The sequence below is a fragment of the Thalassophryne amazonica genome, chromosome 6, assembly GCF_902500255.1.
Source record: "Thalassophryne amazonica chromosome 6, fThaAma1.1, whole genome shotgun sequence".
Classification (NCBI taxonomy): Eukaryota; Metazoa; Chordata; class Actinopteri; order Batrachoidiformes; family Batrachoididae; genus Thalassophryne; species Thalassophryne amazonica.
This window is the reverse complement of record NC_047108.1, coordinates 42561237-42583355: the sequence shown is the minus strand read 5'-3', so window position 1 is coordinate 42583355 and position 22119 is coordinate 42561237. Positions and strand designations below refer to the sequence as shown.

At 44.0% G+C, this 22119-nt stretch overlaps 1 protein-coding gene across 1 annotated transcript in view; it reads left to right on the top strand.

The window, feature by feature from the left end:
• ap4b1 (adaptor related protein complex 4 subunit beta 1) overlaps positions 1-22119 on the top strand; it is a 94498-nt gene that overhangs the window by 54951 nt on the left and 17428 nt on the right. The window contains exons 11-12 of the mRNA XM_034172074.1: positions 5542-5749; positions 5824-6138. Of these exons, the coding sequence (XP_034027965.1) occupies positions 5542-5749; positions 5824-6138 (523 nt within the window). The remainder of the gene's footprint in view (positions 1-5541; positions 5750-5823; positions 6139-22119) is intronic.

Below are 22119 nucleotides of genomic sequence, written 5' to 3'. Positions count from 1 at the left end.
ACAGCTTGGGCATGTTCCAACTTGTCCATTAAGGTTTCCAACGGAGGTGTTTTTCCTGTCGCGACCCCCCGCGGTCGGGTCCAGCCTGACATGCGACTCTGCCCGCACGTTCTTTCATTACAAAATGTCCGTTAACAATGGAATGTCCGAATGACTTCTTCTGAAAGTTCTCTGTTCTCTGACGACTTACTGGGTCAACAGAGCCTGAAATGTGGAAGTTTTCAACTTGAAACGGCGAGACGCTGCCGCCTCGAAGCGCAGATCGCCGTCAGGCGCTGTGGGCCGTCTTTAAAGCGACACTACCAGACCAAAATCTCTCATCAGCCGTTAAAATTTTTACCGAAAACCAGCTGAATTTATCGAATGGTGTCCACTCAGTTGTGCCTTACAGTTTTGAAAAAAATGTGATCAAACAAAGTAGCAGTCTCTGAGCCATTCCTAAACAATGAAAAAATCGACGAGAGGGTGGGCCATTCCTCACTCAAAGACTGCCCACAGGCGAATGACGTAACCGACAGGCGTGAAAAAACTCTCGAGGGTTCAAGCATGTCTGATGTAATCACACGTGATTCAAATCCATATGGTTTTTGAAAAAAATAATAAGGTCGGATACTTTTCTAATAGACCTCGTATATAATAAAACTTTACACTAAATCTAAATACACAAAATCACCAGCATAATTAAAAATAACTCAATCTTAAACTCAATCTTTAACATACGTAGGTGCAGCAGCACGTCTGAGTCTGACGTGCTGCGCCTACGTCATTTTGGAGCGCCAGTAGCGATTCACCGATTATCGCCTTGTTTCTGCTTAAAACGGCCTAATTTCTGCTTAAAACCAACTTAAGAATGATTTAAGAGGTTTTAGTTTGTAATCGAATGGTTAATAATCACATTATGCCCTTTGATCGCATTGGGTAAAGACGGTCACTCTCAGATGCATCTGCAGTGAAGGCAGGGCAGACCAATTTTTTGAGGGGACTGTTCGGTCGGCGACACCGGGTTCGACGAATCCAATGGGAGCACCTACCGGTTAGCTAGCTAGGGGCTCCAGCGACAAGTGGACTGGTGGGCCTTGACAACTACGGTGATAATGGCTACGACAGCAGCTAGCAGCACCAGCTGGTCTCGATGACTTCGGCGATGTTTCACATCAGGGGCAATGCAAAAAATAATCATTTTTTGGCCATTTTTGGGCCAAAAACCCCCATTTTTGGGTCAAAATTCGACAATGGTCCAATCCTTGTGATATGCATATCAAATTACTCATCTTGACGAGTAGAGTTCAAAAATAAATAGTTTGACCTATTTTTGACCTTGCGTTACGTCACAATGACCGAAAATGTGGAAAGGTCAACGCACTTTTCGTGAAGGGTCAAATTCATAAAATCTGTTATGATGGTCCGATTATGACAATTTTGGTGTCTATATGTTTTCTTGCACAAGAAAACCAATAAGACAACTTACATAGACCATTATGCCAGTCTTAGCTATGAAAATACAGTTACGTCAGATAAGATGGGTCTATTGATTAACTTTATCCAACTTCATAATGGTTATGACATCAAAATTGATCATAATTGGTCTCTTTTACATCAAGCACATTAATTAAATATAAAAATTGCATAAGTATGTTTTTTGTGAATATAAAGGAAGTCAGAATACAAAAGCAAAGAAGACAGAGACATTTTAGAGTACACTATGGTTAATTTATTAAAATCATTTTTTATTATTCATTGTTTCCATTACACAACATACGAGTACACTTGATACCTCAAGTATCGGAACCATTCAAAATAAGTTCAATATACCCACTGACATTATTTTTTGTTATTAGTACCAAATTGACAAATTTTAGTTACCTTAAAGGGGCATTCCATAAAAAATTAAACTGATTACCAGCCATGTTATGGAAAAACATATATTAATATGATTTTGGTAAAAATATGATTTGATGTGATTTGACATCATTTGAAGTATATTTGGGTGTAAATAGAGGGAAAAATAATAGAGGGAAATAGTGCTTCCAAAAAATTTTTTGGAAGCACTTTTCTGCCTTCTGCTGGCTGTCTGTGAAAAAAGAAACGCTGTGGTGCGGTTTATTTTTATTTTATAGATAGATCACTGTAATTCCTGTGTAAAGTTTGATCTATAAAATAAAAAATAAATGATGATATACAACTACAGTGATTCACATGATTATATGAGAGCTGTTCTAGAAGGCATAATTCAGGTTGTGGATCAGCTGCAGGGCAGCACCTGGTGGGAATAACTGCACAGTCACAGGGTGGGGAGTCAATGCGTGGCATTCACATGGACAGATCAATTTGCTGCTCTGATTACATATTCATTTGTCTTTATACTTATATTTATTCCCCCTTTTGGCAGTTTTGCGTTAGAAATCAATACAAATGGCATAGTAACATAATACAGCGATGGAGTAGCCACCACAGCACGCCACAGTGTTTCTTTTTTTTTCAGGCCTCCTGCACACTCCTGCAATATTTTCACCTCCTCCTGCTAGCAGAGTAACAGGTCGCGATACCTCCTCTGACAGCGGTGGCTGCACCGGTCAGCATTGGGGGACTTTTCGGGCAGCAGACATCAGGCGCCAACAGCCGAAATTCCCATTGAGTCCACAGCAGGCCCCCCTAACAAACGGAAAGAAAAAGCTCAATCCGGATGGAACATTTCCCATTCCTCCCGTAAAATGTGCTGTTTATGATGAAAAATCACATGAATCAGTTGCAAATACATCATCTATTCCTGAAATAAAAACATCCCTATCAGTAACTGACGCATCGTTTTCTGTTACTTAAATCTCCATACTGGAGATGACTAGAACGATTATGATAACAGCAAGCTCACTCGTGGACACAACATCAGCAGTTTCTGTGACAGTTTGCCCACTCTGGACAAAACAGCCTTGCTTCCGGACACCAAAGCGGAAAAAAACATGGTGGACAAAGAACACAAGAAGTGATCATAAGGTTGGTATATTTGCCTGTGTATTTCTTAATCATTATTAAACAGTGTTTTTTCACATGCATTGAATAGTTAGCACTTCAACAAATATTTCTGCATGCGATTGAAGCTAAGCATGTTGATCGTTTGTTGACAAATCAGTACAAAGCTGCATTGCGGGCACACTATATGATACAATTTTGGCATCAAGTACTATCAACTCGCCCTACTTGAGTATGAAATGAAAATACGTGGGTTTGTGCCTGTGTGTGTATATGTGTGTTTTTATTATATGCAAACTTTCTCAACTGTTTCTCCACTGTAGTGAAGAAACACAGTTTTGGCACTACATGTCACACCCTCGTGCACCCTATTACATAAAAAACGATGGGTAATGACTCTCCATTTTGGGCTGCATTCATCTTTTGGAACTGTTGTCCTTCAATGTGTACATTTTTTTCACAGTTGTATCAATTATTACACTCCGTATTCAGAAAATGATAACTCACCATGTTCTCCGGAAACAAGGCTCTTTTGTCCAGAAGGGCTGAATTGTGTTGGAAACTGCCATTGTTGTGTCTGCAAGTGAGCTTGTTGTTACCGTAATTGTTCTAGTTCTCTCTAGTATCGCGATTTCATTAACGGCAAACAATGCGTCAGTTACTGTTAGGGACGTTTTTATTTCAGGAATAGGCGTGTTTGTGACTGATTTGAGTGATCTTTCGTCAGAAACTGCACATTTTACAGGGGTAACGGGAAATGTTCCATCTAAATTGAGCTTTTTCTTTCCGTTTGTTAGGGGGCTTGCACAGGTGGAACCTGGATGACACCGCAGGAACAGCGGACAACGGATTGTTGGGGGCTTGCAGGAACGAATTCAGAGGGGGATCCTCAGCTAGCTAACCATGGCTAGCTAACCTGTGGGATGTGATGTTAAAAGAATTTTTATAAGGGCCGGAAAAGATGTGCCAATAGGTTGGTCTGGTCATACAATAACCTTCACATACAGTAACCCCTAAAACCCTAGAACCTAAGATAAACTCGCAATTGAACCCATAAAACCTAGATAAAATGACCAAGTCTATGACGAGAATAAACGTGGACGTGTAGTGGTGGCCATCTTGGAATTTTGAAAATGTTCTCTCAGATGTTTGGTTCTATATGGCTAACAAATACAAAAATACAGTTTTTGAATACAGAGTAGATTTGTTTGTCAGAGTGCGTGCATACATTGGAATGAATGTCTCTTTGTGCTGGCAAAATTATTTAACTATTTTATCTCATGCTTATGAGGTGTGTACATACAGTAGCATGTTGAGTGCGACAGATTATTTTTTCCCTCTCCATATCCAGATCAGTGCTTTGTGGGTGTGAACCTCTCCATGAGTGCACCTTGGAAATCGGGGCCTTTAAAGGCACAGAACAGAGTTTCTAAAAATTGGAAACATCTATCTCCACCTCATATAAATTCTTTGTGGAAGTCAAGTGTACTTTGGCCACAGGTGACTATGATGAATTGTACTATTTTCATATCATGACGTACATCAGATGGTTGTTGTTGTGTTTAATAAAGTTCACATTTTAACTGTAAAACATCAAAACTCAAGTTTCTTATGAGGATTTGATAACAAAATGTTAGGAATCACAGGACTTTTTAATGTACATATTGGCAAATATATCTGTTATATATATATATATAGATATATAAGATCATTATGTTGGAAAAATAATTGCAGTGCTTAATTTTTATTGTTGTTTATTTATTTACAAAATTTTAATGATAGTAAAAAGGCCAACTGACATGTCATTCATCCTTACCTCCTCAGAAATTGGGCTGGTTTATTTTTAGGTTTGTGGGGGAGATAAAGCTGCTCTTGTACCATGCAGAGGCAAAGACACCTGATTTTGTGAAAAAACAAAACAAAACATATCTTCTAATATATTCTTATGACCCCCATCTGCCATGGGCCCTAAGTACCACTTTAACTTTTCCCCTCATAAGGCACCCTGCCTTCATTTATATTGCTACCACAAAAAGAAAATCCATGAAATATCATGATATAGTTTTTAGACCATATTTGCCATCCCTATGTGGAAATGAAGTAAATATTCTAACTGAATAACACATGTGAAATGTGTTCAGTTGGAGAATATTTGAGGGTGAAAGTTTTTAGCCAACTTGTATGTAAACTCAGGACCTCAACTTTAAATAAAATTTGCTAACATTGTAACTGGATTTTTCTCACTGTTCCTTCTCATTTATTAGTCCGTACTTTTATGCGTTGCACAGCCAGTCTGCACTGTGTAAGCCTGATCCTGTCAGATCTCAGAAGCTAAGCAGTCTGGGGCCTGGTTAGTACTTGAATGGGAGAACTCTTCGGAACACCAGAGGTTGTGTGTTTCTCCAGATAAAACTGGAGTTGTGTCTGGAAGGGCATCTGGCGTAAAACTTGTACCAAGTACTGATGCAGATCTGGCTGTATCCACTGTGGCAAACCCGAACATACGGGACCAGCCAAAAGGACAATAGCAACTTTTTTTATGCCTAACATTGAGCTTTTATTTCCCAACATTAGGGGAGGCAGGCTTTACTTTGGTTGCTTGGTGTGTACGGGGAGCGAATGCCCAGTGCCCCCTATGTACTGGAGGAGTTCATAGATGGCGTGAGGAGTGAGGCCTCTCTGGGTGTCAAGATGGAGTTGCTGACTGCCACCATGAGATTGTTCTTCTGTCGGCCAGCAGAGACTCAAGATATGCTTGGAAGATTGCTGCACTATTGCATAGGTGTGTTTTTGTATGAGTGTTTGTGTACGTAAGAGAGAAAACAATGCCGCTGTTAACATAATTGTATTTCCCAGAGGAAGAAGCTGATATGTGCATGCGTGACCAGGGATTACTCTACTACCGCCTGTTGAATTCTGGAATCGAGGTGACACGAAAAGTCCTACAGGGCAAGAGATCTGACCCTTCCCTCGGTGTTCTGATTGGCCTCCCTGCAGAGCCCATCAGCCAATGGGCACACATCTTCAATACCCTGGAACCTTTAAGGCAGGGTACAGAAGACACGGATGTAGTCAGCAGGAAGAGTCCTGAACATGGGACCTCTGTCCCCAAGTCTACCACCAACCTTTCAGACAGCTTGAACTCCAGTCACGCTGAGATGATTAACACAGGTGAGTCAGCAGTAAAAACCTTTTGGTATTAGAGCATTTGTTCTAGTTGCTGTTGTCAAATGTTTGTCACCTCCAACAGAGAGGTTATGTGACCATAGAGTTCTCTTTCCACCCATGTCCATCAACTGGAGGAAAGAGAACGACCCAGTGTTATTGATACCTGTAGAGCACTCAAGAATATGCTGGTGTTAAAAGACCAGTGTGATGCCATATCATGACATAGATTACAGAGAGCCAATAATACTGTGGTAGCCTGTAAATGTCTGGAGTGGAATGTGTCTGCCTCAGAGCCGTGTGTCCTCTTGTTATATTTAGTTCTGTTGTTATGTGTGAACAAATGGTGGAATGACTGATATGTCAGTGTTGATCCATTTTTCAGAAGGTATTGGAGATGCACTGATTTAAAAATTTAAAGGACATGTCGCACAGTTTTTAACATCCCAGTTAGCAAGACAACATAAAAGTACACACTTGTAAGTCTCTCCGCACACGTGTACTAATAATTAGTGATCGTTCATGTGTTTTATTCCTGTCACTCTGAGTGTTAGCAGGTGCATTTCCGGAAAACGTCTCACTCTGCAATTCTCTGCATTTTTCAGCGCGTGATGTACATTTTAAAATGAGCAGAAATGTCCCGATGACTGACAGACAGAGGGAAACAAACCTGCTCTCTCCGAAAATGTAGCTTCTGAGCTGCCATTTGAAAGTGATGGCTCGGATTTACAGACAGGAGACAACACACTTCACCCCAAAACTCTTAACCTTTTTGGAACCTAAAGTGTGATCACACACTGTTTGTGTGGATGCTGGTTTACTGAAGCTGTGGACATGGACGTGGGACATCTGACACTGTTTTTAACAGACTGGCTGGACACAGAGATAGATTTGTACATTGGAAAAAGTCTGAATACATTATTTCCAGGAGTTAATGGACTTTATTTAATGCCACAATTGTGAGAGAGGCAGAGCTGCAGCCAGTGTGCTTCTTTGATGTTGGGGAGTTTACATTTGGAAATAAATCCATAAAATGACAGTGAGTCTGGCATGTTCAGGATTTTACCCCTTTTGTGTTTTGTGGCTTTTTACTTTGAGAGAGTGTGAATTTGGACCTGGAATGTGTATGTGTGCTGCGAAGCTTGCTGTGTGTGTGTGTGTGTGTGTGTGTGTGTGTGTGTGTGTGTGTGTGTGTGTGTGTGTGTGTGTGTGTGTGTGTGTGTGTGTGTGTGTGTGTGTGTGTGTGTGTGTGTGCGCGCATGCGCACACTGTGCAGCTGATGAAATGCTTGTTTTTTTCCCCGGCAACAGATGTATTTTTTTTTTTTTTTTTTTTGATTTTATTGATAACAACACTCATAATTAATCGTACACAAAACTAATCATCCAGTAGAGATTGTTATTGACAGGCTGCGTTTATGGCTCATGGCCGCAGGTGCACATAAACTTTCTTGGAGCCGCAGCTTTTACTGTGACTGTTTTCACTTAAAAACAAGTTATCATAACACGACATCACACTTACAGTGGGGCCAAAAATTATTTAGTCAGCCCCTGATTGTGCAAGTTCTCCTATTTAGAAAGATGAGAGAGGTCTGTAATTTTCAACATAGATACACTTCAACTATGAGAGACAAAATGAGGGGAAAAAAATGTAGGAAATCACATTGTAGGATTTTTAAAGAATTTATTTGTAAATTATGGTGGAAAATAAGTATTTGGTCACCCACGAACAAGTAAGATTTCTGGCTCTCACACACCTGTAACTTCTTTAAGAAGCTCTTCTGTCCTCCACCTGTTACCTGTATTAATGGCACCTGTTTGAACCTATCTGTATAAAAGACACCTATCCACAGTCTCAAACAGTCAAATTCCAAACTCAACCACGGCCAAGACCAAAGCGCCGTCGAAGGACACCAGGAAGAAAATTGTAGATGTGCACCAGGCTGAGAAGAGTGAATCTACAATAGTCTAGCAGGTTGGTGTGAATAATTCAACTGTGGGAGCAATTGTAAGAAAATGGAAGACATACAAGTCCATTGATAATCTCCCTCGATCTGGAGCTCCACGCAAGATGTCATCCCGTGGGGTCAAAATGATCATGAGAACAGTGAACAAAAATCCCACAACTACATGGAGGGACCTGATGAATGACCTGCAGAGAGCTGGGACCAAAGTAACAAAGGCTACACACTACGCAGAGAGGGACTCAAATCCTGCAGTGCCAGGTGTGTCCCCCTGCTTAATCCAGTACATGTCCAGGCCTTTCTGAAGTTTGCCAGAGAGCATATGGATGATCCAGAATTTTAAATTTCAATTTATCTTCATTTATATAGCGCCAAATCACAACAGAGTTGCCTCAAAGCGCTTCACACAGGTAAGGTCTAACCTTACCAACCCCCAGAGCAACAGTGGTAAGGAAAAACTCCCTCTGAGGAAGAAACCTCAAGCAGACCAGACTCAAAGGGGTGACCCTCTGCTTGGGCCATGCTACATAAATTACAGAACAATTCACGGACGAATATACAAGAAATGCTATTGGCACACAGGACAGGAGGATTGCCAACACGAATACAACTCCCATCTCTGGATGGAGCTGCACCTTAAACAGAGAGAAAAAAAACAGAATCAGGCATCAGAAAGACAAGAAATACTGTATAATTTGTCAGCATTAAACAACAAGAAAAACAGAAATACTAAGGTGATCGCCAGCCACTAGCCCTAAACTTCACTAAAAGACCCAGAATTTAGGTAAAGTTGAGGCCGTGGCCCGCTCCAATTACTAATAAAATGAATTAAAAGAGTAAAAAGCGTAAAACAAAACTGTACCAGTATGCTAGCCATATGAAAGGGAAAATAAGTGCGTCTTAAGTCTGGACTTGAAAGTCTCCACAGAATGTGACTGTTTTATTGATGCAGGGAGATCATTCCACAGAACAGGGGCACGATAAGAGAAGTAAAAGTAGCCCTGCAACGTAAAGCCCGGGCCGGTACATAAGGTTTAATTAGGTCAGCTAGGTAGGAGGGTGCCAGTCCATGAATAATTTTATAGGTTAGTAGCAGAACCTTAAAATCTGATCTCACTGGGACAGGAAGCCAGTGAAGGGATGCCAAAATGGGTGTAATGTGGTCGAACTTTCTGCTTCGTGTCAAAAGTCTGGCTGCAGCATTTTGAACCAATTGGAGACCCCTTATGCTAGACTGCGGTAAACCAGAAAATAGAACATTGCAGTAGTCCAATCTACAAGAGATAAATGCATGGATCAGGGTCTCAGCATCAGCCATAGACAGGATGGGACGAATCTTCGCTATATTTCACAGGTGAAAGAAAGCAGTCCTAGTAATATTTCTAATGTGGAGGCCAAAGGACAACGAAGGATCAAAAATTACCCCAAGGTTCCTCACTTTGTCAGTGTGATGTATGACACACGAGCCGAGGCTGAGCGTTAACTGGTCAAATTGATGCTGATGTCTCACTGGACCAAGAACCATCATTTCAGTCTTATCAGAGTTTAAAAGTAGGAAGTTTCTAGACATCCAACTTCTCACTGCTGCAAGGAAATCTTCTAAGGATTTTATGTGAATGAGATTACCTGCAGTTATTGGCATGTATAACTGAGTATCATCTGCATAGCAGTGAAAGGTAATCCCAAAACGCCGCAATATGTGCCCAAGGGGTGCTATATAAAGGGAGAAAAGTAGGGGGCCGAAGACAGACCCCTGTGGAACCCCAAATTTCATGTCACTAAGGTTAGAGGTAGTGTTACTGTACAAAACACAGTGAGAACGACTGGTCAAGTATGACGTCAGCCATGCAAGAGCACTCCCAGTAATCCCAAAATGATTTTCCAGCCTATCAAGTACAATATGATGATCCACTGTATCAAATGCAGCACTGAGATCTAACAGCAACAGAACCGTAGTGGTGTCCGAATCCATTGTAAGCAGAAGATCATTCACCACTTTAGTGAGAGCCGTCTCTGTGGAATGATATTTTCTAAAAACAGACTGCAGTGGCTCAAAGAGATTATTCTCAGTAAGATAGTCTAGGAGCTGCAGTGACACCACTTTTTCCAGAATTTTAGAGAAAAATGATAGATTTGATATCGGACGATATTTTGTCAATACACTAGGGTCAAGATTAGGTTTCTTAAGTAATGGTTTAATCACTGCAGATTTGAAACATTTAGGAACAGATCCAGAAGTTAAACAAAGATTAATAAGTTTAAGTTTTGTCAGCATGCCTAGTGAGATACTGTCAAATTCTGTAAATCTAGGTAATACCTCAGTAGTGGCGCCCACATCAATAGCAGGGTGTAGTGGCTGGATTAAGGCATGCCGGGATATGTTTATCCTGATGTCTTCTATTTTCTTCCCAAAGTAATCCAGGAAATCTTGTGCTGTAAAAGGAGAGCGAACTACAGGTGCTTGTTCATGCAAAAGTGTTGCCACCGTGTCAAACAAGAACTTTGAGTTATGCTTGTTTTTGTTGATCAAATCAGAGTAGTAAGTCTGCTTTGTAGTCAATAATGCATGCTTATAGTCTAAGATAGCATCACGCCACGCAAGGTGAAATACTTCTAATTTTGAATGACGCCATTTCCATTCTAGACCTCTTGCTTTATGTAAGTAAAGTAAGTAAAATTTATTTCTAAAGCACATTTAAACACAGTTTACACTGACCAAAGTGCTGTACATAGTTAAAAATAAATAAATAAATAAGCAAGAAATATTCAAAGAAACAAAACAACTGATTACAACATCAGCAGCAAGATACAAACACAACAATCATTGACATGACAAGACATGGCATAACCAGTTAACGGTTATTTAGTAGGGAATGCTAGTGTAAAAAGGTATGTCTTGAGCTTGGATTTAAAAACCGTAATAGATGGGGTATCTCAGATATCAGGAGGCAGATGGTTCCACAGTCGGGGACCAGTGACTGCAAAAGCTCTGTCCCCTTTTAACTTGAGACGAGTTCGGGGGACATGAAGGAGACCTTTACTGGAAGATCTCAGGGACCTGGAAGCACAGCAGGATGAATGGCAGTAGCTATGTAGTTAGGGGCCAGGCCATGAAGAGTTTTATAAACCATTAACAGTAATTTAAATTGGATCCTGTACTGGACAGGAAGCCAGTGTAATGTGGCTAGGACAGGTGAAATATGTTCATGTTTTTTCCTGTTAGTAAGCAACCTAGCAGCAGCATTTTGGACCATTTGAAGCCGTGACACCAGTGTTTGAGGGAGACCAAAGTAAAGAGAGTTACAGTAGTGTATACGTGAAGTTATAAAGGCATGGATAACTTTTTCCAGGTCACTGTAACACAGAACAGATTTGAGTTTTGCAATAATTCTTAATTGATAAAAGCTAGTTTTAACAACAGAAGAGATTTGTTTGACAAGATTGAGTTGGGAGTCTAGAATTACACCCAAGTTTCTTGCATAAGTTTTGACAAATGGCGTGAGGGAGCCAACATTCCTGGAGATGGAGTTAATGGATTTTGGGGGGCCAAAAATTATAACCTCAGTTTTATCCTCATTTAACTGGAGGAAGTTATTAGCCATCCAGATTTTAATTTCTTTCAGACAATCCAGGAGAGGCTGCAGGGAATTTCGAGATTTGAGTGGAAGATACAACTGAGAATCGTCAGCATAAAAGTGGAATGAAATATTAAATTTTCTGATTATGTTCCCCAATGGAAGCATATATAAACAGAAATGCTTGAGGTCACACAGATAATCATTGAACCAAGGTGACTGTGATTTGGGTGAGCGCGGTTTTAACACAGGTGGTGCAATCATGTTGAGTGTTGTTTTGAGCACTGAGTTTAAACTATCCACAAGTCTGTCTACTGACTGGGTATTTGTCAAATGTGAAGCTAAGACATCAGACAGTCTAGGTTTGAGTTCAGTCTTAGTTGAGGAGTTGATGCATCGCCATAAAGATATATAAGGTTGTTGTTCCACTAAACACGGCAGCGAAACTGTAAACTTAATAAGTGAGTGATCAGACACCACTGATGTAAGAGGCATGATGTCAATATTTGTGACAGCAATACCACGTGCGAGAACCAGATCCAGGGTATTTTCACTAATGTGCGTCGAATCCCGAATGCATTGCCGAAATCCTAATGCATCCACAATTTCCATAAATGATTTGCAGAGGGGATCAGAAGGCTTATTTATATGAATGTTAAAGTCACCAATGATCAGAATGTTATCTACACTAGTTGACAAGTTACAGATGAACGCACCAAATTCATCTAAGAATTCAGAATATGGGCCAGGAGGCCTATATACAGTGACAAAGTAATACGACTGATTTTTATTCTTCTGACCTTGGCAATGTGTAATATCCTGAGCAGAGCGGAGAATCAGATGCTCAAATGAGTGATATTTGTAACCCCCAACAGCTAATAAGCTAAACCTAGATTTATAAATAAGAGCAACACCCCCCGCCTTGCTTCGCATCACGAGGGACGTGACTAAATGTATATGCTGGTGGGCAGGCCTCATTTAAGGGGAGGACAGCTGTAGGTTTAAGCCAGGTTTCACATAGCCCAATCATATCTAAGTGATGATCAATAATTAGATCATTGATCAACAGTGATTTTGAGGACAGTGATCTTATGTTAATGAGACACAGTCTGAGGACCTCAGTGGGGTTGACAGTTGAACTGTTTGGGTTTGGGGTGGTTCCAGAGTAGCATATATAAGATGCCTAGAAGTACGTTTGGGTTTAAGACATTCCACGCGCGTTGTAGGTAGCAGACACGAAATCTTTGCTATTGCTGGAACAACCACTGGGCCATCCTCATTTTCATCATCATCCAATATAGTAATGGGTATTAAGTTTGGAAAGCATATCCCTCTATGATTTTTATGGACATGACTACGGAAGCAGGCCACAGTCTCAACTTGTTGAAATTCCCTCCCTGGCAAATAAACTGCACTATCACCATAGTGGATTTTCTGCACTACATTTCCCGCTAAGCTAATGGATTCCACACCCACATTTGTCATAAGCCTTGCAGGGTCTCTAATTACCTGCTCCGTGGCCTGCTGTAGATTCCTAATGTTACCCTCCCTGCAGAGCTCTATCTATGTTCACAGACAAGATGGCGGCGCCTTCCCCAGTAGGGTGGAGGCCGTCCGGCATCAGCAATCCACGGTGGCCCCAGAACGAAGGCCAGTTATCAATAAAGCTAAAGCCTTGCTGTCTACAAAACTGTGCCAGCCACCTATTCAATGATGTCAGCCTGCTAAATGCCTCATCAGTACCCCGGGAGGGGAGGGGACCAGAGACTACTAATCGATGCCGACACATCTTTCTGGCAATGTCAAAGTCCTCTCTATGTCCATTTTTGTGACCTCTGAGTGCTTCATCCTGATATCATTGGTGCCAATGTGAATAACTATGTGACTATATCTCATGTCATGTTCCTTCATCTGTCTTCCCTTCTGCAGCGTCAGCACCCTAAGATGAGATGCAGTGTCGGGAGCTCTGGTCCCAGGAATACATTTAACGTCAGCCGGCGTCTGTAACCTGACTTTGCGGGTGATAGAATCCCCTATCACTAAAGTCCGGTGTTTCGGCCTGGAGACAGGAGTGGAAGTTACTCGTGGGCTCAGAGAATTCACATCTGGCAAATCCAAGGGGGAGAACTGATTCACAGTTCGCACTGGCGAGTGAGATCGGGGTGCCACAACCGGGCACCAAGCCCTACAGGCTTCCTCCGCCTAGCCACAGTCCAAAAGCTGTCCTCCACAGCTGGCGTTTCTAAGCTGATGCTAATGGGCTCGCTAGCCAGCCCAACACTAAGCTCATCTGGAGTGCCCGTAACATCTAACTCCACTGCGCTAAAAAGCTGCTCTAACTTATGGACACGGCTCTCTAAGAGAGCCACCCTGTCTTCCAACATCATGCAGGATTTACGGAGGGTGTAAAGTATAATAAGTAGTGTACTTTGTGCAGAAAGAAATTCAAAAATGTAGCCAAGCAAACACGAGCTAACCAATAATGGATAAGCTAACCACTCCTAAGGCTCACACAGATGCAGATAAATGAATAAAAATTCACCGCATTTACACTGAAAAACTAACAGAAGTATTAAACAGGTAAAAAAAAGCAGCAGCTATAAAATACACTAAACAGTTAATTAACTAACAGGAGTGTAAAAAAATGAAATGAAAAAATGATAAGGGTCAGAAATAGCTAACGCAAGCTAACTGCTAGCAAAAATGCTAGCTGCTCCTAAGATTTTACACAGGAGTAAAAATTACTTACAATTCACAGCAGTTCAACTGAAAAATGAACAGAAGTATTAAAGGGGTAGAAAAGAAACAGCTATAAGGATTCAAAGGATTCAAAGGAATTTTATTGTCATATGCACAGAAGAACATGTTCCCTGCACAATGAAATGTGTCTACTGCATTTAACCCATCCTAATTGCCAGTAGGAGCAGAAGTCGCCATTAGGCGCCCGGGGACCAGCTCCAGATGTACATCCCTGCCTTGGTCAACAGCAGGGCTGAGCAAACCAACACCGACCCATAACAAACAACACACACACAACACACAACACATAGGCCGGCCCGGTACATAAACATATATATGAAAAGCAAAACACGAGGGAAAAGGAGAAAAAAACCCTCATAGCTGCTGCATTACACAGTGGCAATGAGGAAAAAAATCCCCATCAGCACAGAAAAACAATAACCACACAGACAAAAACAAGGACACAGGACGACAACCAAGATTTGAAAAGGTCCAGTTTATCAGAACACTCCGGAGGCAGCCTGTTTGGCGCTGTCAACGGCCTTGTTCGACAATCCTGGAGGGGGGAGGGGCAGCCCTGAGCAGTCCTGAGTACAGTCAACGTCAGAGCTGGAGAAGCTGAGGGGAGGGGGGAAGACCAGGGAGCGAGGCTTAAGTGTTGATCTTCTGAGGAGGTTTTATCACAGCGACCTTGAAGTGCAGCTGTATTTGGGGAAGCCAAATGAATAGCCAGATTAGCAGACGCATGAAAGATTCCACAGTTCTGAGAACAGAGTGGCTCTCAATGCATCTGAATGTAGAATGCGGTCTTCACAGAAGGTCAGACGGGTTTCCAGGGCGCAATTCTATTCGATGTTTTCCAACGCGCGGTTAACCCCCGCCGACTGCACAGCCACTGCCTTCCCAATCGAATCAATCATGTAGGGTAGCCTGGAAGGACCAATCAAAGCTGCTTCCACTTTCTTGATTTTCCGGCAAACCAGCATAGTGCCCGCGCCACACAGCAGAAAGCCGGTCACCACCAAGCCGAATATGTACACATCTTCGACGTCCTCCACAGAAAGCATGTAAAGGCACATGATCTGCCATCTCCTCCACGAGTCCATCACGTAACCCATCACATGCGTCCCGGCAGGACAGGTCGGGTCCTCCGCCCCCGAATGTCTTGTAGAAAAAATAGTGTCAATTGCGTTCAGAGACCACTTTAACAGATCCATTTTTGTCGTTTCCAGAAGAGCAAAGCTGCAGCCTCACAGACAACACGCCACAGAAGCAGGAAAGATAAGGAGGGAGGGAGAAGAGAAAAGTGCGTCCATCTCGGCCGAGTGCAAGCTGGTAAAAAAAAAAAAAAGTAAAAACGGAGAGGGGAGGTGTCGACCTAGCTAGCGAATGCTAACCTCCAGCGAATGCTAACTGCTAGCAATTCACAACAGGACTGTTGTTAAATAACGTTCAGAGTAGATACAATTAATAACGAGAAGAGTGCTAAACAGAAATAAAAGAAGCGTATACAACCGTAAGTTCAGAGTGGCGTCACAGCAACAAACAATCCGTCAGAAGCGGATTGGGAGAATATCATGTGGTCAGATGAAAAAAAAAAAAAAAGAGCATTTTGGTAAAAACTCAACTAGTCATGTTTAGAGGAAGAAGAATGCTGAGTTGCATTCCAAGAACACCACACCTACTGTGAAGTATGGGGGTGGAAACATCATGCTTTGGGGCTGTTTTTCTACAAAGGGGACAGGACGACTGATCCATGTTAAGGGAAGAATGAACGGGGCCATGTATCATGAGATTTTAAGCCAAAACCTCCTTTCATCAGTGAGAGCATTGAAGATGCAGCGTGGCTGAGTCTTCCAGCATGACAATGATCCGAAACACACCACTCAGACAACAAAGGAATGGCTCCATAAAAATTATTTCATGGTCCTGGAGTGGCCTAGCCAGTCTCCAGACCTCAACCCCATACAAAATTTGTTGAGGGAGTTGAAAGTCCGTGTTGCCCAGCGATAGCTCCAAAACATCACTGCTCTAGAGGAGATCTGCATGGAGGAATGGGCCAAAATACCAGTTACAGTGTGTGCAAACCTGGTGAAGACTTAGAGGAAATGTTTAACCTCTGTCATTGCCAACAAAGATTATGTTACCAAGTATTGAGTTGAACTTTTGTTGTTGACCAAATACTTATTTTCCACCATAATTTACAAATAAATTCTTTAAAATCCTACAGTGTGATTTCCTGGATTTTTTTTCTCTCATTTTGTCTCTCATAGTTGAAGTGTACCTATGATAAAAATTACAGACTTCTCACATCTTTCTAAGTAGGAGAGCTTGCACAATCAGGGGCTGAGTAAATACTTTTCAAGATTCAAGATTAGTTTATTTGCCATTTGTAGTTAAAAAAAAACACATAGGAAATGGTTGTGCAAAAAGCTCAGTGCATCACACACAAGAAAACAACATTAGACAGACATGGAACAAATTATCACATAAAGACACATTGACACTGAAATACAAGGTACAGAGATCAAGTTAAAAAGTTAAGATCAAATAAATAAAATAAGGTGCTGTCAGGCTTAAAGTGCACTATTCAGGCTGATCACAGCTTGTGGGAAAAAGCTCCTTGCATAACGAGACATCTTACACCTAATGGAGCGGTACCTTCTTCCAGAGGGAAGAAGCTCAAACATGACTCTTCCAGGGTAGCCAGAAGGATCATTTATGATCTGAAAAGCTTGGTTTAAGAGTCTATTTTTGTACAGAGCCTCCAGCACAGGCAGGTCACAGTTCACAATTTTTTTGGCTGAGCGGACCACCTTATATAACGCTGTCTTGTCTTTGGCAGTAATGTTTCCAAACCAGACAGTGATGGAGCTAACAAGAAGACTTTCAGTTGTGCACCGATTAAAAATTCAGAAGGATTTTAGAGTTCATGGTGAATTCTCTAAGTTTCCTCAAGAAGAAGAGCCGCTGACGAGCCTTTTTAACAATATTTGTGGTGTTTTTGTTCCAACTGAGATCATTGGACAATGTCAGCCCAAGAAATTTACATTCTTCCACAATTTCGACTTTAGAGTGCTCAATAACAAGAGGTGAATGGCTATTTCGACCAAAGTCAACAACAAGTTCACAAGTTTTAGAAGTGTTCAGGAGCAGATTATTTTCTTTAATCCAATCCACAACTTTCTGTACCTCAGCATTGTAATAAGAATCATCATTTGCACTGATCAACCCAATGATAGTTGTGTCATCAGCGTATTTAACCCCTTAACGCCCATCGTCGCATATATGCTACAATCTCTGACTCAAATATGCAACTTACCAAATTGACCTGTATGCCCGTTGTTGCAAATTTGCAACATACCATCATTATTATTATAACATTATAACATAGTCATTACCAGAATACCCAGTATTACTATCTAGTTTTTGTGCAAAAGTAAAATTGATAATCTCAACATTATTTACCATCTACTTAAAGGCAAAAACACACACAAAACATTTTTTTATATACAGCTATATAAATTCAGGCGTTAAGGGGTTAACTATGTGATTACTGTCATGGGAAGCCACACAGTTGTAAGTGTACAGTGTAAAAAGGATGGGACTAAGGATACATCCTTGAGGGGAACCAGTGCTCACAAAAGACGGCCATTAATTTTCACTCTCTGAGATCTGTTGGTTAAAAAACTAAAAATCCACTTACAAATGGCATCACCCAAACCAAGAGTCTTATGTTTTTGAACAAGTCTGGATGGTACTGTTGTGTGGGCCGCTGAAGAGGAGGTACTGCTGGCCCACCACCACCAGATGGCGCCCTGCTTGGAGTGCGGGCTTCAAGCACGAGGGCGTCGGAGCAACGGAGAGTGACAGCTGTCATTCATCATCTGCACCAGCTGTCACTCATCTTCCACATCACCATAAAAGCTGGACTACAACTCCACCTCCCCGCCGAGAAATCAGCAACCAAGAGGTAACCTTCTCTGCGGTAATTTCTCTGCTAACTGAACTCTTCTTTGCAGCCGTTTGCCCTGTGGTGTCCTTATCAGAGCTGGAGTAAGGGCGTGACCGCGATGACTTCGCATCACGCTCCATACCAGCTAAGTGGTTACACAGGAGCTGCATGAGTGTGTGATTGGAGGTGATGGTGCTCCCTCAAAGAACATTTATCTGTGAGTGGACTACTGAGTGTGCGGATTCACACTCACCTGGATTTTCTCTGTTCTCTGCCAGCAGTACCAGGGTCGACAGCCGAAGGCAGAGGCCACCTGGGGACTCGGGACTTGGCGGCTCCGGTGTTCTTCAGGCCCGTTGGTGGTGGAGGCTGTGTGGGAATCAGCTCTTCTCTCGCCAGTGGTCTTCTATCTTCGAGCCTGCCCACACGTCACCTGGTGTATAATTGGCAATCCATATTTCTGTCTGTATTCCATTGTGTGTTTCCACAACATTAAATTGTTACTCGTTGGCTTATCCATTGTCCGTTCCTTAGCGCCCCCTGTTGTGGGTCCGTGTCACAACACCTTCCCAACAGGATTTCTCGGCCATCGTCATGGACCCTGAGGGGCGTCAACCAGAGCTTGAACGGCCAATGGAAGAGCAAGAGGCGCAGGCGTGTGTTGAGTGATCTGCAGCATATTCTAACCGCTTTCACGACTCGGTTAGATTTGGTGACCGAGCAGAATGTACTCCTTAATCGGAGGATGGAGGCTCTCACCGCCAGGGTGGAAGTGTGCGATCAAGGCGCTGCTGCAGTCCCTCCTCTTGCTGGTCCTGGGCCCGACACAGACATTCTACTGGTCGTTCAACGACCCCCCCACCATTTCCTGAAGCATACATAAGCCCTCCGGAACCGTACGGAGGTTGTGTCGAGACGTGCGCAGACGTCCTCATGCAGTGTTCGCTCATTTTTGCACAGCGTCCAATCATGTACGCATCAGACGCTAGCCGGGTGGCTTATGTGATCAATTTGCTTCGTGGAGAGGCACGCGCCTGGGCTACTGCACTCTGGGAGCAGAACTCACGGCTCCTAACGTCTTACGCTGGGTTTGTGCGGGAGTTCAAACAGGTTTTTGATCATCCCAACAGAGGCGAGACTGCTTCGAGCGTGCTACTGTCAATGAGACAGGGGCGCCGGAGTGCAGCTGAGTATGCAGTCGACTTCTGCATCGCGGCAGCGAGGTCCGGCTGGAATAACGTTGCGCTCCGCGCCGCCTTCATAAACGGACTGTCTCCGGTCCTGAAGGAGCATTTGCTGGCTAAGGAGGAACCACGGGATTTTGATGGGCTTGTCAATTTGGTTATACGCTTAGACAACCGTTTGAATGAACACCGTTGGGAGCAGGCCGGGGGGCGTGGCCAGGCACGAGCCGTCCCTCTCCCTTCCGGTTCCGAAAGGGTGCCGTCGTCCCCACGCTTCACTGCCAGAGAGCTCCGTGTGGCAACAGCTCCCCCTGCTGACGAAGCTATGGACACGAGCAGGGCCAAAGTGAAAGTAAACATCAGACAAAGGAGGCTGGCCCACGGGGAGTGTTTTTTCTGTGGCTCATGTGAGCACATGCAAAAGGACTGCCCCAAACGGTCAAACTACAACGCCCGTCTTTAGAAACTGGGCTAAGGGTGGGCCATAACACACACGCGGGGAAGCCCCGCAAATCTGCATGAATCCCAGTAACGATCCTGAGTGGGGAATTAACCCTTCACGCCCCAGCACTGGTAGACACGGGGTCGGAAGGGAATCTGCTGGACAGCAGATGGGCAAGGGAAGTAGGGCTCCCCCTGGTGGCTCTGCCGTCACCATTGCAGGTGCGGGCACTAGATGGCACCCTACTTCCATTAATCACACATCAGACACAGCCCGTGACCTTGGTTGTGTCTGGGAATCACAGGGAGGAGATCGTGTTTCACGTAACACCTTCTACCTCCCGCGTGATTTTGGGGTTCCCATGGATGGTGAAGCACAATCCCCGGATTGATTGGCCGTCTGGGGTTGTGACGCAGTGGAGCAAAACCTGCCACCGGGAGTGTTTAGGATCCTCGGTTCCACCCGGCATGACGGCTAATGAGGAGGTCAAAGTCCCCCCCAATCTGTCGGCGGTGCCAAAGGAGTACCACGATCTTGCTGACGTCTTCAGCAAAGATCTGGCACTCACACTTCCCCCGCACCGACCGTACGATTGTGCCATCGATTTGATCCCGGGCGCTGAGTACCCGTCCAGCAGGCTGTACAACCTCTCACGTCCGGAACGCGAATCAATGGAGACCTACATCCGGGACTCCTTAGCTGCCGGGCTGATCCGGAACTCCACCTCCCCGATGGGTGCGGGTTTCTTTTTCGTGGGCAAAAAAGATGGCGGACTCCATCCATGCATCGATTACAGAGGGCTGAACGAGATCACGGTTCGCAACCGATACCCATTACCTCTGTTGGATTCGGTGTTCACGCCCCTGCATGGAGCCAAAATCTTCACTAAACTCGATCTTAGGAATGCGTACCACCTGGTTCGGATCCGGAAGGGAGACGAATGGAAGACGGCATTTAACACCCCGTTAGGTCACTTCGAGTACCTGGTCATGCCGTTCGGTCTCACGAACGCCCCGCGACGTTCCAAGCTTTGGTAAATGACGTCTTGCGGGACTTCTGCATCGGTTTGTCTTCGTATATCTGGATGATATACTCATCTTTTCTCCGGACCCTCAGACTCATGTCCAGCATGTACGTCAGGTCCTACAGCGGTTGTTAGAGAAACGGTTGTTCGTGAAGGGCGAGAAGTGCGAGTTCCACCGTACGTTTTTGTCCTTATTGGGATTCATCATCTCCTCCAACTCCATCGCCCCTGATCCGGCCAAGGTTGCGGCGGTGAGAGATTGGCCCCAACCAATAAGCCGAAGGAAGCTGCAACAGTTCCTCGGCTTTGCAAATTTCTACCGGAGGTTCATTATGGGGTACAGTCAGGTAGTTAGCCCCCTGACTGCCCTGACCTCCACTAAAGTCCCCTTCATCTGGTTGGATCGGTGCGAAGCCGCATTTAAGGAGTTGAAACGTCGGTTCTCGACTGCGCCAGTTCTGGTGCAGCCTGACCCTGATCGCCAGTTTATTGTCGAAGTGGATGCCTCTGACTCAGGGATAGGAGCCGTGCTGTCCCAGAGCGGGGAGTCCAATAACGTTCTCCATCCTTGTGCCTATTTTTCCCGCAGGTTGACCCCAGCCGAGCGCAACTATGACGTGGGCAATCGGGAACTCCTCGCGGTGAAGGAGGCTCTTGAAGAGTGGAGACACCTGTTGGAGCGAGCGGCGTTGCCCTTCATGGTTTTCACGAACCACCAGAACCTGGAGTACATCCGGACCGCCAAGCGGCTGAACCCCAGGCAAGCCCGCTGGTCTCTGTTCTTCGGGCACTTTGACTTCCAGATTACATACCTCCCCGGGACTAAGAACCAACGATCGGACGCACTCTCCCGGGTGCACGAAGAGGAAGCCAAGGCTGAGCTGTCGGATCCAACCGAGACCATCATCCCCGAGTCCACTGTCGTGGCCACCCTCACCTGGGACGTGGAGAAGACCGTCCGGGAGGCCCTGGCAAGAAACCCGGACCCGGGGGCCGGCCCTAAGAACAGATTGTACGTCCCACCAGAAGCCAGAGCTGCCATCTTGGACTTCTGTCACGGGTCCAAGCTCTCCTGTCATCCCGGAGTGCGTAGGACCGTGGCAGT